Source organism: Pseudorca crassidens, chromosome 10 (genome assembly GCF_039906515.1).
Source record: "Pseudorca crassidens isolate mPseCra1 chromosome 10, mPseCra1.hap1, whole genome shotgun sequence".
Taxonomy (NCBI): domain Eukaryota; kingdom Metazoa; phylum Chordata; class Mammalia; order Artiodactyla; family Delphinidae; genus Pseudorca; species Pseudorca crassidens.
The window spans coordinates 35,825,508-35,840,008 of record NC_090305.1 but is presented as its reverse complement, the minus strand read 5'-3'; the positions used below and the strand labels follow the sequence as shown (position 1 = coordinate 35,840,008).

The window sequence follows — 14,501 nt, the reverse complement described above, 5'->3', positions numbered from 1 at the left end:
GAGACATCAGAATGAATGTGAATAAACCTTGTACTCAGTTGCCTTGCCTATGAAGTGGAGCTAGAAGGATGGACCCGCCTACTGGGGGAGCCTGGGGATGAGGGAACTGGGTAGCAAATTGGGGCAAAGCGAACATACAAGTGACGGATCAGGAACAGTCTGAGGGTCGATGCTCCTAATCAATTGGTTGCACTTGCTTTAGAGCTTTTGCTGAAAATTTTCCTTGCTTGAAACCTTTAGCAGGTTAGCTTGGGAGTTCAAGTATATTCAGAGTCCTGCAACCATCTCCACAATCAATGTTGGAACATTTTTATCACCTCAGAGAGAAACCTTGTACCCTTTACCTGTCACCTCTATTTGCCCATCCTGCCCCCTTGACCTCTGGCAACCTTTAACTTGCTGTCTCTGGATTTCCCTAGTCTGGACATTTCATATAGATTCAATCATACAATACGTGACCTTTGGAGTCTGGCTTCTTCAATTAGCGTAATGTTTTTAAAGTTCATGCATAGTGTAGCAAGTATCAGTACTTCATTCTTTATGGCTGAATAATAGTTCATTGCACAGATGTACCAACATTTCACATATCCGTTTATCAGTTGATAGATATTTGGCTCCTATGAATAATACTGCTATGAATGTTCGTGTACAAGTTTGTTTTTTTTTTTTGCGGGGCTGTATGTTTTCATTTTTCCCCTGTATGTACTTGGGAGTGGAATTGCTGGGTGACATGGCCACTCTACGTTTAACTTTTTGAGGAACCACCAGACTGTTTTCCGAAGTGGCTATACCATTTTATATCTCCACCAGCAGCGTGTGAGGGTTGCCAGTTCTCCGCTTGTGTTTTCTGGTGTTTCCCGTAATGCGCTGCGCCGGCAGACACCGTGAGTTGCCAGCCTGATAGCCTTTCCCTCCTTCCCGGCTAACAGAATCCCACGTTTGTACACGTCAGCCCCAGGCAGTGGAGCATGACTGGTCTCACCCATCATGACAGTCCCGCTCCTTGCTGTCTCAGGAACAGCCCTTAGAGGGGGCTTTCTGTACGGGCAGTGGAGTCAGTGAAGGTGCATAGGGGTGTGGGGCAAGTGAAGCCAAACAAGGCACCGTAGTCCTGGCCTCCTCCTGGTTCCCGGGGAGCCCTGGCCGGTGAAGCACACCCCGTTGGTTCCCTGCAGGCAGGGAGGCTGCGCTTTCATCTTCCCGGCCCAGGCAGTCATCCAGGCGTCCCTGGCTCTGCACCTACAGGCAAAACAGCTCCAGGAGCCGGTGGATAGTCTACTGAGGAGTCCCAGGTGCGGCCAGGCCATTGGAAGCAAACTCACGCTAAAGCAGAGGAGAGGAGCCCAGAAATGGGGAGGGGGCCAGGGGATGGACCGCCCCTTGCAGCCACTTTCCAAGCTCCCTTGCAGCTGGGGCCACCTGTGAGCCAGTTCTGGCCAATTAGATGTGGGCAGAGGCAGCTGTGGAGGTGCGGGGCAAAGGTGTTCCATCCAGACCAAGGGTTTGGCTGCAGCCGGCCCCACCTTCCGCCCATCTGCCCTGAGTGCACAGATGACGGCACCTGTTCAGCCACCTTGTGTCCTTGAGGGAAGGTCAAGAGCGTCGCAAAGACGCTCCGCTGGTTTCCTCGCCTACCTCAAGATTTAAAAAAGTCTTTTTTTAAAAGAATATTTTATTTACTTATTTGTGCTGGATCTTAGTCGTGGCAGGCGGGCTCCTTAGTTGCGGCATGCAAACTCTTAGTTGCAGTGTGTGGGGTTCTAGTGTCCTGCCCAGGGATCAAACCCAGGCCCCCTGCATTGGGAGTGCAGAGTCTTAACCACTGCACCACCAGGGAAGTCCCTTGAGATTTAAGAAAGTTTGACACATAAGTCCTATTTGTTTAAGCCAGTGTTACTTCCCAATGGTTACATAAGTTTTCTTTTCTTTTAATTGTTCAAGGCTTATTTGAGTTGGAAGGAATAGGAACACAATCTGGTTATCTCAAGTAATTGAAATAATTCGTGGTAGGAAGCCGGGAGCAGCCAGGGTTCTGGAAGAACTGGGCCATGACCTCACTCTGAACTCTCCCCCATTAACGTGCCCTGCCCACCCCCTCGGGGTGCCCCCTCCCCTCATCCTGTCCCAGCAGTGATTCCCTCCCTCTGCTGAGTTCCGCTCCAGGCTGACCCCGGCATCCGGTCGGCACCAGCTCCCGTTGCCCCATGCTTCTCTCTTTTGGTATTGCTTGGTTCAAATCCTCTCAAAGGCTGGGGGTCCAAGAGCACCTTTGCATGTGAGCCACTTCACAGGTGTCTGGCCGTCCTTGGGTCATGCACGACCCTCAGCTGATGGGCCCCAGCCAGGGGTGGCGGCGTCACACGTACAGGTGTCACTTGGAAGGGACGGTGCAGAGGCAGACACCACGGGCGTTATGTCCAGGGCAAGCAACCATGGTTTGTATAATGAGAGATGGGGGGCGGGCGGGGAGGGAGAGAAGTCTCATAGGAAATGAAAGCAAGGGGGAGAATGTTACTATTTTCAAGTGTATGAATGATCAAGGGAGTGGTAGTGAGGACACGGGGGTCCTCATCTGCTCTAAGGCCAAAACACAACACACACACAGTGGGTGGAGGTGCAAGCGGCGACGTGGAGGCTGCATGTTATAGGAACATCCCGACGCTGTAAGTGTGTGGAAGGCAGGCCCAGGTGTCCCTGCAGCACCTCATCCTCCTGCGGTTTAGGTGGGGCCCTGTCTGGGGGTTGCGGGCGCCTTCTCTGTAGTCCTGCTGGTTCTGGGTCCCTGAGGCCGCCGGGGGGTCTAGAACCATCTTCCGGAAGGCCTTCGTTGAACCCAGAGCTTTCCCAGACAGCACCACACTGGGAAGCGGGCATGTCTTGGGGCAGAAGGAAGCGTCTGGAGTCACAAATCTCCCCCTTGACTGTTTCCTCCTCGTGTTTTGGAGAGACTGGGAGAGAGAGCTGGCCGTCATCTCGTCACTGCAAACTCGCTACGTCCTGGCTCTAAGCTAGGGTTGTACTTATACCTGCCAGGCCGTGTGACAATCAGGTCCCATTTTATTGCCCTGGAGAAGTTCCATATGTGAAGAGTTCTCTCTTTACTGTATGGAAAGCTATCAGCTGCTGTCTGGAGGACTTGGGCAGGTCTTAATAACCTCTTTATTTATTTATTTTTAAACATCTTTATTGGAGTATAATTGCTTTACAATGTTGTGTTAGTTTCTGCTGTATAACAAAGTGAATCAGCTATACATATACATATACATATATCCCCATGTCCCCTCCCTCTTGCGTCTCCCTCCCACCCTCCCTATCCCACGCCTCTAGGTGGTCACAAAGCACTGAGCTGATCTCCCTGTGCTATGTGGCTGCTTCCCACTAGCTATCTATTTTACGTTTGGTAGTGTATATATGTCCATGCCACTCTCTCAATTCGTCCCAGCTTACCCTTCCCCCTCCCCGTGTCCTCACGTCCATTCTCTACGTCTTAGCAACCTCTTTAGCCCTAGTATCCTCGCTGGGTCTGGACATGGTCCACAGGTAGGTGGTGGCTGTTGTCAGGTGGAAGGAAAGGAAGGGAGAGAGGGGCGAGTGCAGCGGGGGAGGGCTGTCTGTGACAGGTAGGGGAGGGGGGCTGGCACAGCCGGCGTGGAGCCCTCCCTCCCTGAGGGCCTGGGCAGGAAGGGGTGCCAGGGTGACTGTGGGCCAAGCCCTCCACTCCTTTATGGACCCCGTCGAGGGCCTCCTCCCACCTGTCCCCTGCTGCTGCTGCTTCCCTTCCGGCAGGGCATTACCTGACTGGAGTTTAAGACAGTCTTTCCCAGGAGCTCTTCTGGCTTAAGGGGGCCACAGAGCTAAAGAACGGAGGCATAGTGGTGGACTTGATGGGAGGTCAGCTCGAGAGGTCCTCAGAGCCCTCCGCGCCCCAGAGCGAGCCCCCGCCCCTCCCTCCCTTCACTCGTTCAGTACACGCTAGTCGCTGCCCTCTGTGTGCTGCCACCTGCTTTGGCTACTCCCCTGCCTGGCTGTGGCCTGGCTTGGGTAGGTTTAGGAGGGAACCCGCAGGCCTGCAGGGACCTCTGCTGCTCATCAGACGTTGCACCTCCGCACCCGACACCTCCCCACGTGGGCACCACTCCGCCGTGAGCAGCGGGCGGCCGTAGGGCATGATTTATAATCCCTTTCAGGGAATGACTGCTGCTAATGGGCTGAGCCAATTTGCGCTTCCCAAGCGGGGAGGGCAAAATCAATTAATGGAGAGTCGAACATGGCCAGGCCTGATGGCAGAGTGCGGCCTGACATCCGGCAGTGATAAGGGAGATTGGAGGAAAAAGAAGAAAAACACCGCCCCCCCCCCCCAAGATCAATTTCACGTACAGTGGGCAGAGGATGCAGAGCAAACAGAGCAGCTGGACATGGGCCTCTTTCCGTCTGAATGAGCCTGGAGATGAGGGGAAGGCCAGCCCGCCCACACGCCGTCCAACATCGGTATTCTCTCGAGGAGCCACTTAATAGGCACGTATCCGCACAAGTGAAAAAGGCACGTTCTGGACCGGAAGTAAGGGGAGGGGCTAAGGCCCCCCTGGCCCAGGGACGTCCCCTGCAGGGGAAAGGGCAGGTGGAGAGAAGGAGCTCTGGTTTCAGACCCTGCTGGTGGCACACGGGGCCAGAGTAACAAGCTCTGTGTGTGGGTGTCTGGGCTCCTGGCGGTGTCCCCGCAGTGAAGGGTGTGGGAGAGCCTCCTGTGTGGAGGCAGGGGGCGCAGGTGTGTGTGGGGCTTTGTCGCCCTCCTGGCCAGAGAGTAAGACGTCAGGGGAGGTCCAGCCCGACGGGGTGACCAACAGAGGGAGGGGAAAGCGGAGGGGAGGTTCGAGGGAAAGGCTCAAGACCAACACACAATCAAACAAACATACCGGTTATTGACCTTGTTCAGAAATTTCCAGTGTTGATTGGAGCAGCAGGATCCCTTTCTCACGAGAAGTCTTTCCCTGAGCCCCGGGGTGTAGCGCAGTGGAGAGCGGGGCTCTGGCTGAAGTTGGAGGCGGCTCTCATTTTCACCAGCCCGGAGAGCTGGATGCAAGAGCCCCCTCCCCACCCCATGATTCTGAAATAGATGTCCTTGCCTGAGCTGGACTGTCCTCGGAGCAGACTCTGAGGCCGAATGTGGGTGTGAGTAGTTCGTGTGGGAAGTGATCCCAGGGAATGATCCCAAGAAAGAGGGCAAGAGAGACGGGGAGGAAGGCGGCCAACGCAGTGTGTGTGACGGAGCAGGTGACCCCTGTGGGCATCGGGGGGCTCCACCTTGCTGGGCTCTCGGGGACACCGTGTAGGGCTCACTTCAGAGTTGTCCCCCAGGGCGGAAGGAGGCTGGGGTGTTTATCCGCCAGCTCCTGTCCCCGTCAGTTGAGGATTGCTCCAGGGCAGGTTACCTCCTGCACTGCAGGCTTGCCCTGCACACAGGTGATGGGAAGGCTCACCTCACCTGTTTCTCTTCTCTTGGGGATCAATGTCCTGTACTGCCTTTGCTCCCATGTCTGAAAACCATTGTTTTACAGTTTTGTCTGGTCTTCAATTGCTTAAAGAAGGAGGCTAACTCAGGTCCCTGTTGCTCTATCATGGCCATAAGTGGCAGTCCCACTTTTTCATGTACAGCGTGCTCTCAAGTGCCTTTCGATAGGCAGCACGGAGGGACGGAATGAACTCTGAGAAATTCCGGGTCTAGTCAGGGACTGTCTCTGGTTTCAATTTCTGTAGCTGTTCTTACAATTAGTGCTTCATAACTAACCACCCCAAGTCTCAGTGGCTAATGACAACCAGCCATTTACTTTCAGGAGAATGGGTCTTTGGGTCAGCCGGGGCGCAGCTGACCTGGACTGGGCTTGATGGGGAAACTCTGCTCCAGGCTCCAGCACCGCAGGCTGGGCTCAGGTCTGCTCACTGCATGTTCTGGGATGTAGGCTCAGGGGGCGGCACCTGCCCAGACCATGATCTTCCCAAGCAGATCACTGGCGTGCAAGAGGCAGGCCCAACCATGCAAGCACATTTCACGCCTCTGCTTGTATCATATCTGCCAATATCCCACTGACCAAAGCAAGTCACAGGGCCAAGCCCAAATTTAAGGGGTAGGGAAGTGTACTTTGCTCCCATGAGGCCATGGCAAAGCTTTGGATGTATATCATTATTATTACAGGGGGTGAAGAATTAAGGCTAGGTATTCAATCTACCACAGTTTCTCTATCTGCTTTCTGAAACTCCCTCTTTTCAAGGTCCGAGAAAGTCACATTCCACACCTCCCTCTTCCTAACACTTCCTGCCAAGGGAATGGCAGAGCCAGTTCTGTTCTAGTAGGAACTGGGCTGGGTCACTGGCCAGGCCGCTTTCTGGAAGACATTTTGGAAAGCTCCACATTTCGGCCTGGAGTGAACTCAGATACTCTGGACCTCTTCATGGCTCCACTGAGCCTGGGTGCATTGCTGGAGAGTCTATTCAGAACATTTCATCCATTTCTCCCGTTTGCAGGGGCCAAAGAGCTTTGGGGCAGATGCACCGTGGTGGAGCAGGTGTCCACGTCAGAGGCCAGCTTCCCTTGGGAGGGACTTTGGGAGCTGTGTTCCTCTCTTCTTCATTTCCTCTCCTGCCTTAGTGATTGTTCTAGGAGGTGGATCTGCACCCTGCATGGGGCCACACCACATGTCCCTGTCAATAAGGCCTTTGGATCCAGGAGATAACTTCTTGGCGGGGGAGCTACAGTCCACACACTGTAAGCAGTTCCAGAGGGCCGGGGCACTAAGGTGTGCCAGGTACACTGAGGCTGTTTCTGACGGACTCTGGCCCACTCCACACCATCCTCAGGGCTCTTGAGAGAGAAAGAGTGTGCGTGTATTTATGTGTGTGCCCTGTGGACTTCTGGGGAGGTTTTTCGAATCAGGCTGTAAGGGCTGTTTGGCCTCCCCCGGTTCTATGGACTTTCCTGAGGACTTATCACGTGCCAGAGAACTGTGAGGGCCACAATGCCCAGTGGGCCTCAGTCACAGAGCCCGAGGGAGGTCGTGGGGGCCTGAGAAGCAGGAGAGCTGGTTCTGACTCTGATACTCATGAATTGAGTACCAGCTCGTGCAGGGGACACAGTGATGAGCAGGACAGACAGGTCCCTGTTGTCATGGAGCTTTTAGTCTTGGCGGTGGTGGTGGGGTTTGCGGACCATTAAAAAATAAGCAAATAGGGAATTCCCTGGCGGTCCAGTGGTTAGGACTCCTCATTTTTGCTGCCGTGGACCCAGGTTCAGTCCCTGGTTGGGGAACTGAGATCCCACAAGCCTCAAGAGGAAAAAAAAAAAAAGCAAATAAAGAAAGATGTCAGGTAGTAATGATGAAAATATAACAGAGTGAGGACCAGGGGGTCACTCTAGTTGGGGTGATCAGGGAAAGCCCCCCGAGGAGAGGACATTTGCCACTAACTGGCTATATATCAACAACCAGGTCCTCCCATTCGCATTAGTTTTCTAATGATATAAATATATCTAATGATATAAACGAGTTTTCTAATGATATTTCATGACATGAAATGTCATGATCTAGCTTCTCCTGTATGATCCTTTTACCCAGACCTGAAAAGGGGTGGGGGAAGCCGATTATGCCGTGTTCTCTCTCTGCTCTCTCTCTGGGGTGGCGAGGGCCTGCACTTAGGGGACAGAGATAATGGGAGCAGCGGACAAGAACTTTTATTCAGTTGGCTTCATCTCCAGGTGCCATCCCTCTCCCTCCTCCACTCCCCTCCCCCGCTGCAGCTGGCTTGGACCCCTGCTGCCAGGACCCTGAGGTAGGCGGCAGTTCCCCTAGGGGCTCCGGGTGGGCATGGGGCGGCCCACCCACCGGGCCGCTGGCTCTGTGTCTGGAATGCTGAGAGGGCTCCTGAGACGAGACCCCCCCCCCCAGACGCTCCCCCCGTGGGAGCGGGGAGAATCGGCCCAAATCCTGCAGAGCCCTAAGAGGCGGGGTGAAGGCGAGGCCCAGGGCACCCACACTGCCCCTCTCAGCTCTCTGCAGAGCTCCCGGATGGGTGCTGCCATGTCCTTAGACCTTGCAGTGGGGCAGCAGGGGTGGCTCCCTGGAGATACAGCTGATTTCGGCACTGCCTACGGGTCATCCAGGCCGTGGCGGAGGGTCCGGCCTGGGAGGTCAGGACTGGCTATCCAGATGCCCTGGATTCCACTGCCTTGTCTTTGGCTCTGACCTGCTGTGTAGCCTGCCCCAACCATTCCTGGGCTTCTCAACCAGGGGCTGGGGCAGGGGAGCGGGTGGGTAAGTAACTAAAAATAACCCATTATTGTTTCCCCCTCATTCTACCAGTGTGAGCTTCCCCTGCCACTACACTAGGATGGTACTATTTCATAATCTCAAAGTTTCTGATCGTCTGCGTGAAACACCACCACAAGAGTGAGCTAAAGCCCTCATCCCGCCCCAGCACCCTGGCATTGCCTGACTGCCAGCAGCTCCAGCACCCACAGCAAGGATGGCACCGTAAGCCTGGCCCCAGCCTCACTGGCAGCCTCCAAGATATCATCCTTAAAGAAGTAGCCCCTCCACCAGAATCAAAGTCACCGGTTGCTCCAGCAGCCCACAGATCGCTGCTGAAGACGGGGCCTTCATCTGTACTCCGTTCTTGCTGCCGCAATGCATGGTGGACGCTTATTGGAAACCTGAAAGGAGACGAGTGTTCTTGGTTAGGCTGTGCATGGAGCACAGACCCCTCCTGGATGGAAAGGCAAGGGGAGGAGGCTGCAGGTCACCACTCTGGGTGTCGGGCAAGGCACCTCTCAGGGCCTAACCTCTCAGGGCTGCATTTACTCCCCTTTGCAAAGGTTTCATCTCTCTGAGTCAGGATCCACCCTCCTTCTCCTATCCCACGATTTTCACTGACCCTCCGACTTAATTCTCGCAGAGATTCTCTCCTTGCTTTTTGCCCCAGATGTTCATTGTATTGCATGATGGCCCCTCCTGACCACGTGGCTCCATCCTGTAGCCTCCCATAGCTGGATATGGAGAAGGGTTCTCTGGACTAAGAAGCAGGACCCCTGAGTTCTAGCCAGGATGGTCCCCAACCTGTGGTGTGACTTTGGGCAAAACATGTTTGTTCTCTGGGCCTCACTTCCTCATTTCCAAATCGCTGGAGCAGACAAGGTACCTGGAAAGAGCAACGTAGCTAGCATAGCTCCTTGCTTCACAAAGAGTGATCCACGGACCGGCAGCCTTGGCATCTCCAGGAGCTTGTTAAGAAATGCAGAATCTTGGGCCCACCCAGACTCACTGGACCAGAAAAGTGTGAGAACTAGTGTGAGTGACGTGCAGTTAATTTGCTTAAAGTTTGGCTGTCCTAATAAGAGCAAAAGGGAATTTCTGAAGATTCTCAGGTAAAGAACACAGTGTTAAAAAAAAATTGCAGCAGGCAGAGAGGCTGAGGGGTGAGGCAGCACGGGCAGCTGGGTGTGGCCGTGGGGACCCGGCAGTGCGAGAGTGTGGGCGTGGTCCGCTTGCTGTTGCTGGGGGAGAATTGGTAATTCTCTGCGACACATCGAATGTGGGAGATAATGGGGAGGAAGAGAGTGAAAACAATTCAAGGCTGTGAGCCGTTGGTCCTTCAGACCTAGTTCTGTGTGCAAGACCCCAGGCAGGCCTCACTGGTTAATTAAATGGAGATGGTCCTTAGTTTTAAGACGTTCTTAGCTGTCCTGATTGAATCCCAGGACAGGAAGGGAGAATGTCAGACACACCAGACCGTGGGAAGGTAATGTGCTCTAGTCACCCTGGACCCATGGTTCCCAGCTCTGCTACAGACTGGAACCCCCCGGGGAGCCCTTTGGAATCCTCCTACCCAGGCCACTCCCAGGATGGGTTAAATCAGAATCTCTGGGGTGGGTCCGGGCGATTCTGAGGAACAGCCAGGCCGAAACCCGTTGCTTGCATCTCTCTATTCCAAGGACTGGCGAGGGCAGGTACCGGGGACCAGCAGGCATGTGGCTGCTGAGTAAGTCACGGGTCTGATGCTTCCTCTGCCCCACGGACGAGCACCCAGGGCCAGGATGAGTGGGAAGGAGTGGGAAGGAGTCTGAGCCAGCCCCCACCCCCGGGCTGTCACCTTCCCCGCAGACAGTTGCCCGCGGTGATGACTGGGGGCAGGGCTGGGGCGCAGGGCTGGGCTCAGAGTGCGCACGTCACCAGGACACAGCTCCTCACACAGACGGACCTCAGCCCACGACAGATGTGCCATTTCCAGTGCACTCTCTACTTTATGAACCTTATTTAATTGCTGGAGCTCTCAGTCTATATTGGGATTTTGTGACTGTAGATTCCCAGAATGGAGGGTACTGCTGCACCCTTTACAAAACAATCGCTGGTCTGTGTTGGACCAGTCCTCAGCACAGAGGCCAGCTTCCCCGATGATGGTTCCCTGGCGCTCAGCAGTTTACAGGGGACTTTTATGGACGTTATCTCAGGAGAGGCTGACCACCCAGGCAAAGGTGGAATCTGAACTCGACAGATGTGACAGGGAGGCTGGAGGAGGTGACCTGCCCACGGTCTCCCATGGCGGAGACAGCCCTTGTGTTTGGGTCTCTTCCCTCTCGGATCTGTGTTCTTTCCGCTTCGCTGGGAGGGCTCCTGACTGAAGGAGAGAGCCGGGGTTTTTTCAGAACACAGGTGGTGGGGTTGGGAGCTCAGGGGGCTTTGGAGCCTCCTCCTGGCACCAGCTGGAGAAGAGGGCGTCGTGGTCACGGGGGTCACACCAAGGTTCCCGTCCAGACAGAAATACTTCCAAACTCAGGGATTAAGGAAGATTAAAAACAAAACAAAACAGAAGGCACTCTAGAAAGGGGTTAATCTCTTAAAGCCATCCTTGGCAGTTAGAAACAGATTTGAAACCATGGATGACTAACGCCCCTTACGCCCCTTACACCTGTCCACGTGCGCCCCTGGCAGGGATTTAAACGCTCCACAGCTTTTCCACGCGTCCTAAGTCAAGTAGATTCATGCCGGCCCTTGGTGAAGTCTAAGAGCTGGACAAGTCGGGCAAGGCTTGTGTTAAATCACTCTTTCTGGGCTGCTGCTCCCAGGCTGACGGTCACAAATTCCCTGTAATGAGCACTTCTGAAGGAGCCCAGGCAGACAGCGCCGCTAAATTAAGAGCAGAGGGGCCCAGGCCAGGGGAGAGGGAGTGTTTGCTTTGGCTGGGGAAGTGCCTGGGCCCCGGCCTGTGTGTTTGCCTGCCAGGGAGGCCTGATAAGTGGGCTGCGTAGAAAGCGCTGCGCGGTGGGACCTGGGCCATCTGTGCATCGGGAGAGGCTGCACCTGCTGCCTCTCAGCCCCGACCTGGCCGGAGAGGGACCCTTTGTCACCCTGTTTTCAGCTTCCTTGTGGCCCCATGGTCACTAAGAACCTGGAATTATTTTCTTTCCCTTGAGAATAAAAATGGAACCCTCGAACTTCTGTTTGTTTTGATGAATTACTTCCAGGCTGCTGTTTGTTTGGAGAACAAAGCTCTCCAGCTGCAGGGAGGGTGGAGGCCAAGAGAAAACACCCGCCAGCAGGGTGGCTTTCCAGACAGCACGGCCCCGGTGGAGCGAGCACGGGAGGCCAGGGTCCTCCTGGCTCTGCCGTTTGTGAGCAGTTCCCTCTCCTGTCAAAAGGGGGATCGCACTCTTGGCTCTGGGTAATTTACAGGAGTGTTGAGGGAATGATATATGCGGAAGAAACGTATAACTGGTACCCTGCCATACGCATTGTGGTAGAAGCGCCCCAGTCTTCGGCCCAGCTTTCTGTACCAGCTGGGCCTGGTGTCAGCAGGAAGACGCCATCCTGACATAGACCTTGGGTGTCTGCCTCTTCTCTTCTGAGAAGGTTGGATGATCTCATCTCTATTATGTGTACAAAAGCTAAGTAACCATAACGTTAAAGTATTGCTTATTTGTAGACTTCTTGACAGGACAAATAACGGTTGGTTTTTATGAATTTGTTCACTGAGGGGTGTGTCTCCCAGCCCCAAAAGCCAACACTCCCTCCACTTATGTCCTGGACATCATCCCCTCCAATTCCTCAAAGAACTTTCTCCTGCAGTTTTGGTCCTCTTTCCCAAATCATAAATTCCCTCCCCCCCCCCCCCACACCCAGCACTGGGCCTTCCCTTTCAGTATATAAGCGAGTCTTCATGACCCTCACGTGTCCCATTCAGGCGGCAGGTAAGTCCCGGCCACCCTCCCCCTGGACCTTCCTGGGAAGGTGCTTCCCTGAGAAGTGAGCCACTTCCGGCCCTCCACAGCCTACACTACATACAGCAGCCAGAGCGAGCTTTCGAAAGCACTGATCAGATCACATCACGCTGTGGTTCAAATTCTTCACAGAGCTCCCACCACTCCTGGAATGGAAGCCAAGGCCCTTACCCTCACCTGCAAGGTCCATGTGATCTGGCCCTGCTCCCTGGCTCGGCTCCCCCTGCCTGTAACCAAGCCAAGCTCCTTCCCCTCCAGGGCTGGTCACGTTCTGCTCTTCCCAGACTGAGTGGAAGGTTCCCTCCCAGAACCGCATGGCTACGCCATCCTCACTCTTCAGCCATCAGTTTCAAGCTCTCCCCCCACCGCCGTGTCCCTGGGGATCTCTACACATTACATATTGCAGCTACTTAAAGCACTCGTTGGCACCTCGGATGACCTTATGTCTTTGTCGATGTGGTCATTGTCTGTCTTCTTCCTTCCAGAATGTAAAGGGCTTGAGTCTGTCCTGTTCACTGATATGGCCCCAGCACTGGTACAGGGCCTGACATACAGATGGTGCCTAATAAATGCAGTGTTCATTCACTGATTGGCTGTTCAGTATTATTCTGTGTCTGATACATATCATTAGAGTATTTGGGGGAGAGATGGGGCCTTGGAGAGCACTGAATCTGAATTCAATTGTTTTTCTTTTTTAGACAAGGAACCTGAGGATGAGAGAAGGCAAGTTATGTGGTCAGGGCGTCACGGCAGGTTGGTGGCAGAGATGGCGGGTCCCAGGTCTCAGAAAAGACCTGACAATGGCGCTGATGCTGCTGGTGCTAGTGGTGAAGAAGAAAGAACAGTCAGCGGGCCGGCATCCCAGCGAGGGTGAGGATGATATGACAAAGGCCACCCTTTCCTGGGGGTGCTCTGTCCACGTGCAAACCTCCTACTATCTAAACTGCAGGGAGCTGGCGGTGAAGCTGCGTGTAGGCCTCTCGGGGCAGGAGTCGGACATCATAGGATCCAGGTCGGCCGTTTCACCCATCAGGGTGCCTTGCTGCCGTGTGAAAGCAATGCCAAGCCTGACGAGTAGCCTTTGGATTACAGTGCTGGGATGAGGCTAAGACTAAAAGCGGGGCTGGGGTAGGGGGCCCCGGATGGAGTCTAGTCCCTGTGGGTCTCCAGGGAGAAGGAAGGAGAAGAGAAGGCCTGTCCACGGTGGCTGGGCCGGTGCCAAGACGAAGGGGAGAGGTCAGTGAGGGAGGCCAGGAAGGGTCTTCTCTTTCTCATCCTGTTTCTGACACACCACATATTTCTTCTGTAACTGTTACCATGTCCGCAGGCCTGAGCTTTTAAGTGGTGTTTACATCTCCAACTCGCTGGCAAGGACCACGCTCCAAAAGGAGAGTGAAATTTGGAGCCAGGGGTTAAACAAGTTACCAAACCATCACTCAGCCCTTCCTGTTTGGAGGGGGCTGTGCAGAGGGGAGTGGGCTCTGGGGACAGGCAACAAGAGACGCTGAAGATCTGGAGGAGGGAGAGCAGCTTTGCCAAGCAGGGCCGGGGCACCTGGGCCAGCCACCCCCTTGGCCTGTCTCGGTGTGTCCAGTGCTGCCTTCTGGGGCTTTCTCCAGGGGGAGGCCGAGGCAGGCACACGTGAAGTGACTGCAAGGCCAGGCCCGAGGCTTTAGGAACATTCGGGAAGCTTCCAGCTTCCTCGGCTCTAGCCTCCCCCCCTCGCCGCCCCTTGACCATGGCCCTGGAGGAGCTGCCAGGGAAGGTGCACTGACCTGTCCTCTGCAGGATGCTCTGTCTGGCCTTGACGAACGCCAGGATGTCGGAGTCTGTCTGGCTGTCCCCCGTGAGCGGGACCGAAGACACTGGCCTCTCCGGGATCCTGGGGACAAGCACAGGTCACACTTTACCACGCCTTATGTTTGGCCCCAGAGCTCACCTTTCCATAGTGCTTTCCCATGTTCACTGACTGGATCTCACCCAGGGGCTGTGGGCTCCTGCCTCCTCGCCCCCCTCCTTCTCTGCAGCCCCCACAGCAATCCTTCTGCACCCAGACGAGGCACGTGTCCCCCAGCCCTTTGGCTCAAACCCTTAGTGGCTTCTCATCACTCTTGGAATGAAATTCAAACTCCGTCTCTGTGTGATGTGGGCCCATTCACTGTGCTCCGGCCACCCTGCTACTCTGTTACACTACGTTCCTTCTGGCCTCAGGCCCTTTGCCTCGCTGTCTCCTCTTCCTGGG

General features: G+C 54.7%; 1 protein-coding gene across 3 annotated transcripts in view; it reads right to left on the bottom strand.

Moving 5' to 3' along the window:
- Positions 1-7,396: 7,396 nt before the first annotated feature.
- The window catches only part of KIF6 (kinesin family member 6), a 390,416-nt gene continuing 383,311 nt past the window's right edge, over positions 7,397-14,501 (bottom strand). For 2 of the 3 annotated variants that reach the window (XM_067753072.1, XM_067753074.1), the window contains one exon: positions 12,176-14,141. In XM_067753072.1, coding sequence (XP_067609173.1) covers positions 13,409-14,141 — 733 coding nt within the window. In that variant the 3' untranslated portion in view covers positions 12,176-13,408. Of the gene's footprint in view, positions 8,699-12,175; positions 14,142-14,501 lie in introns of those variants that run through there. The other variant, XM_067753073.1, reaches the window with a different exon arrangement.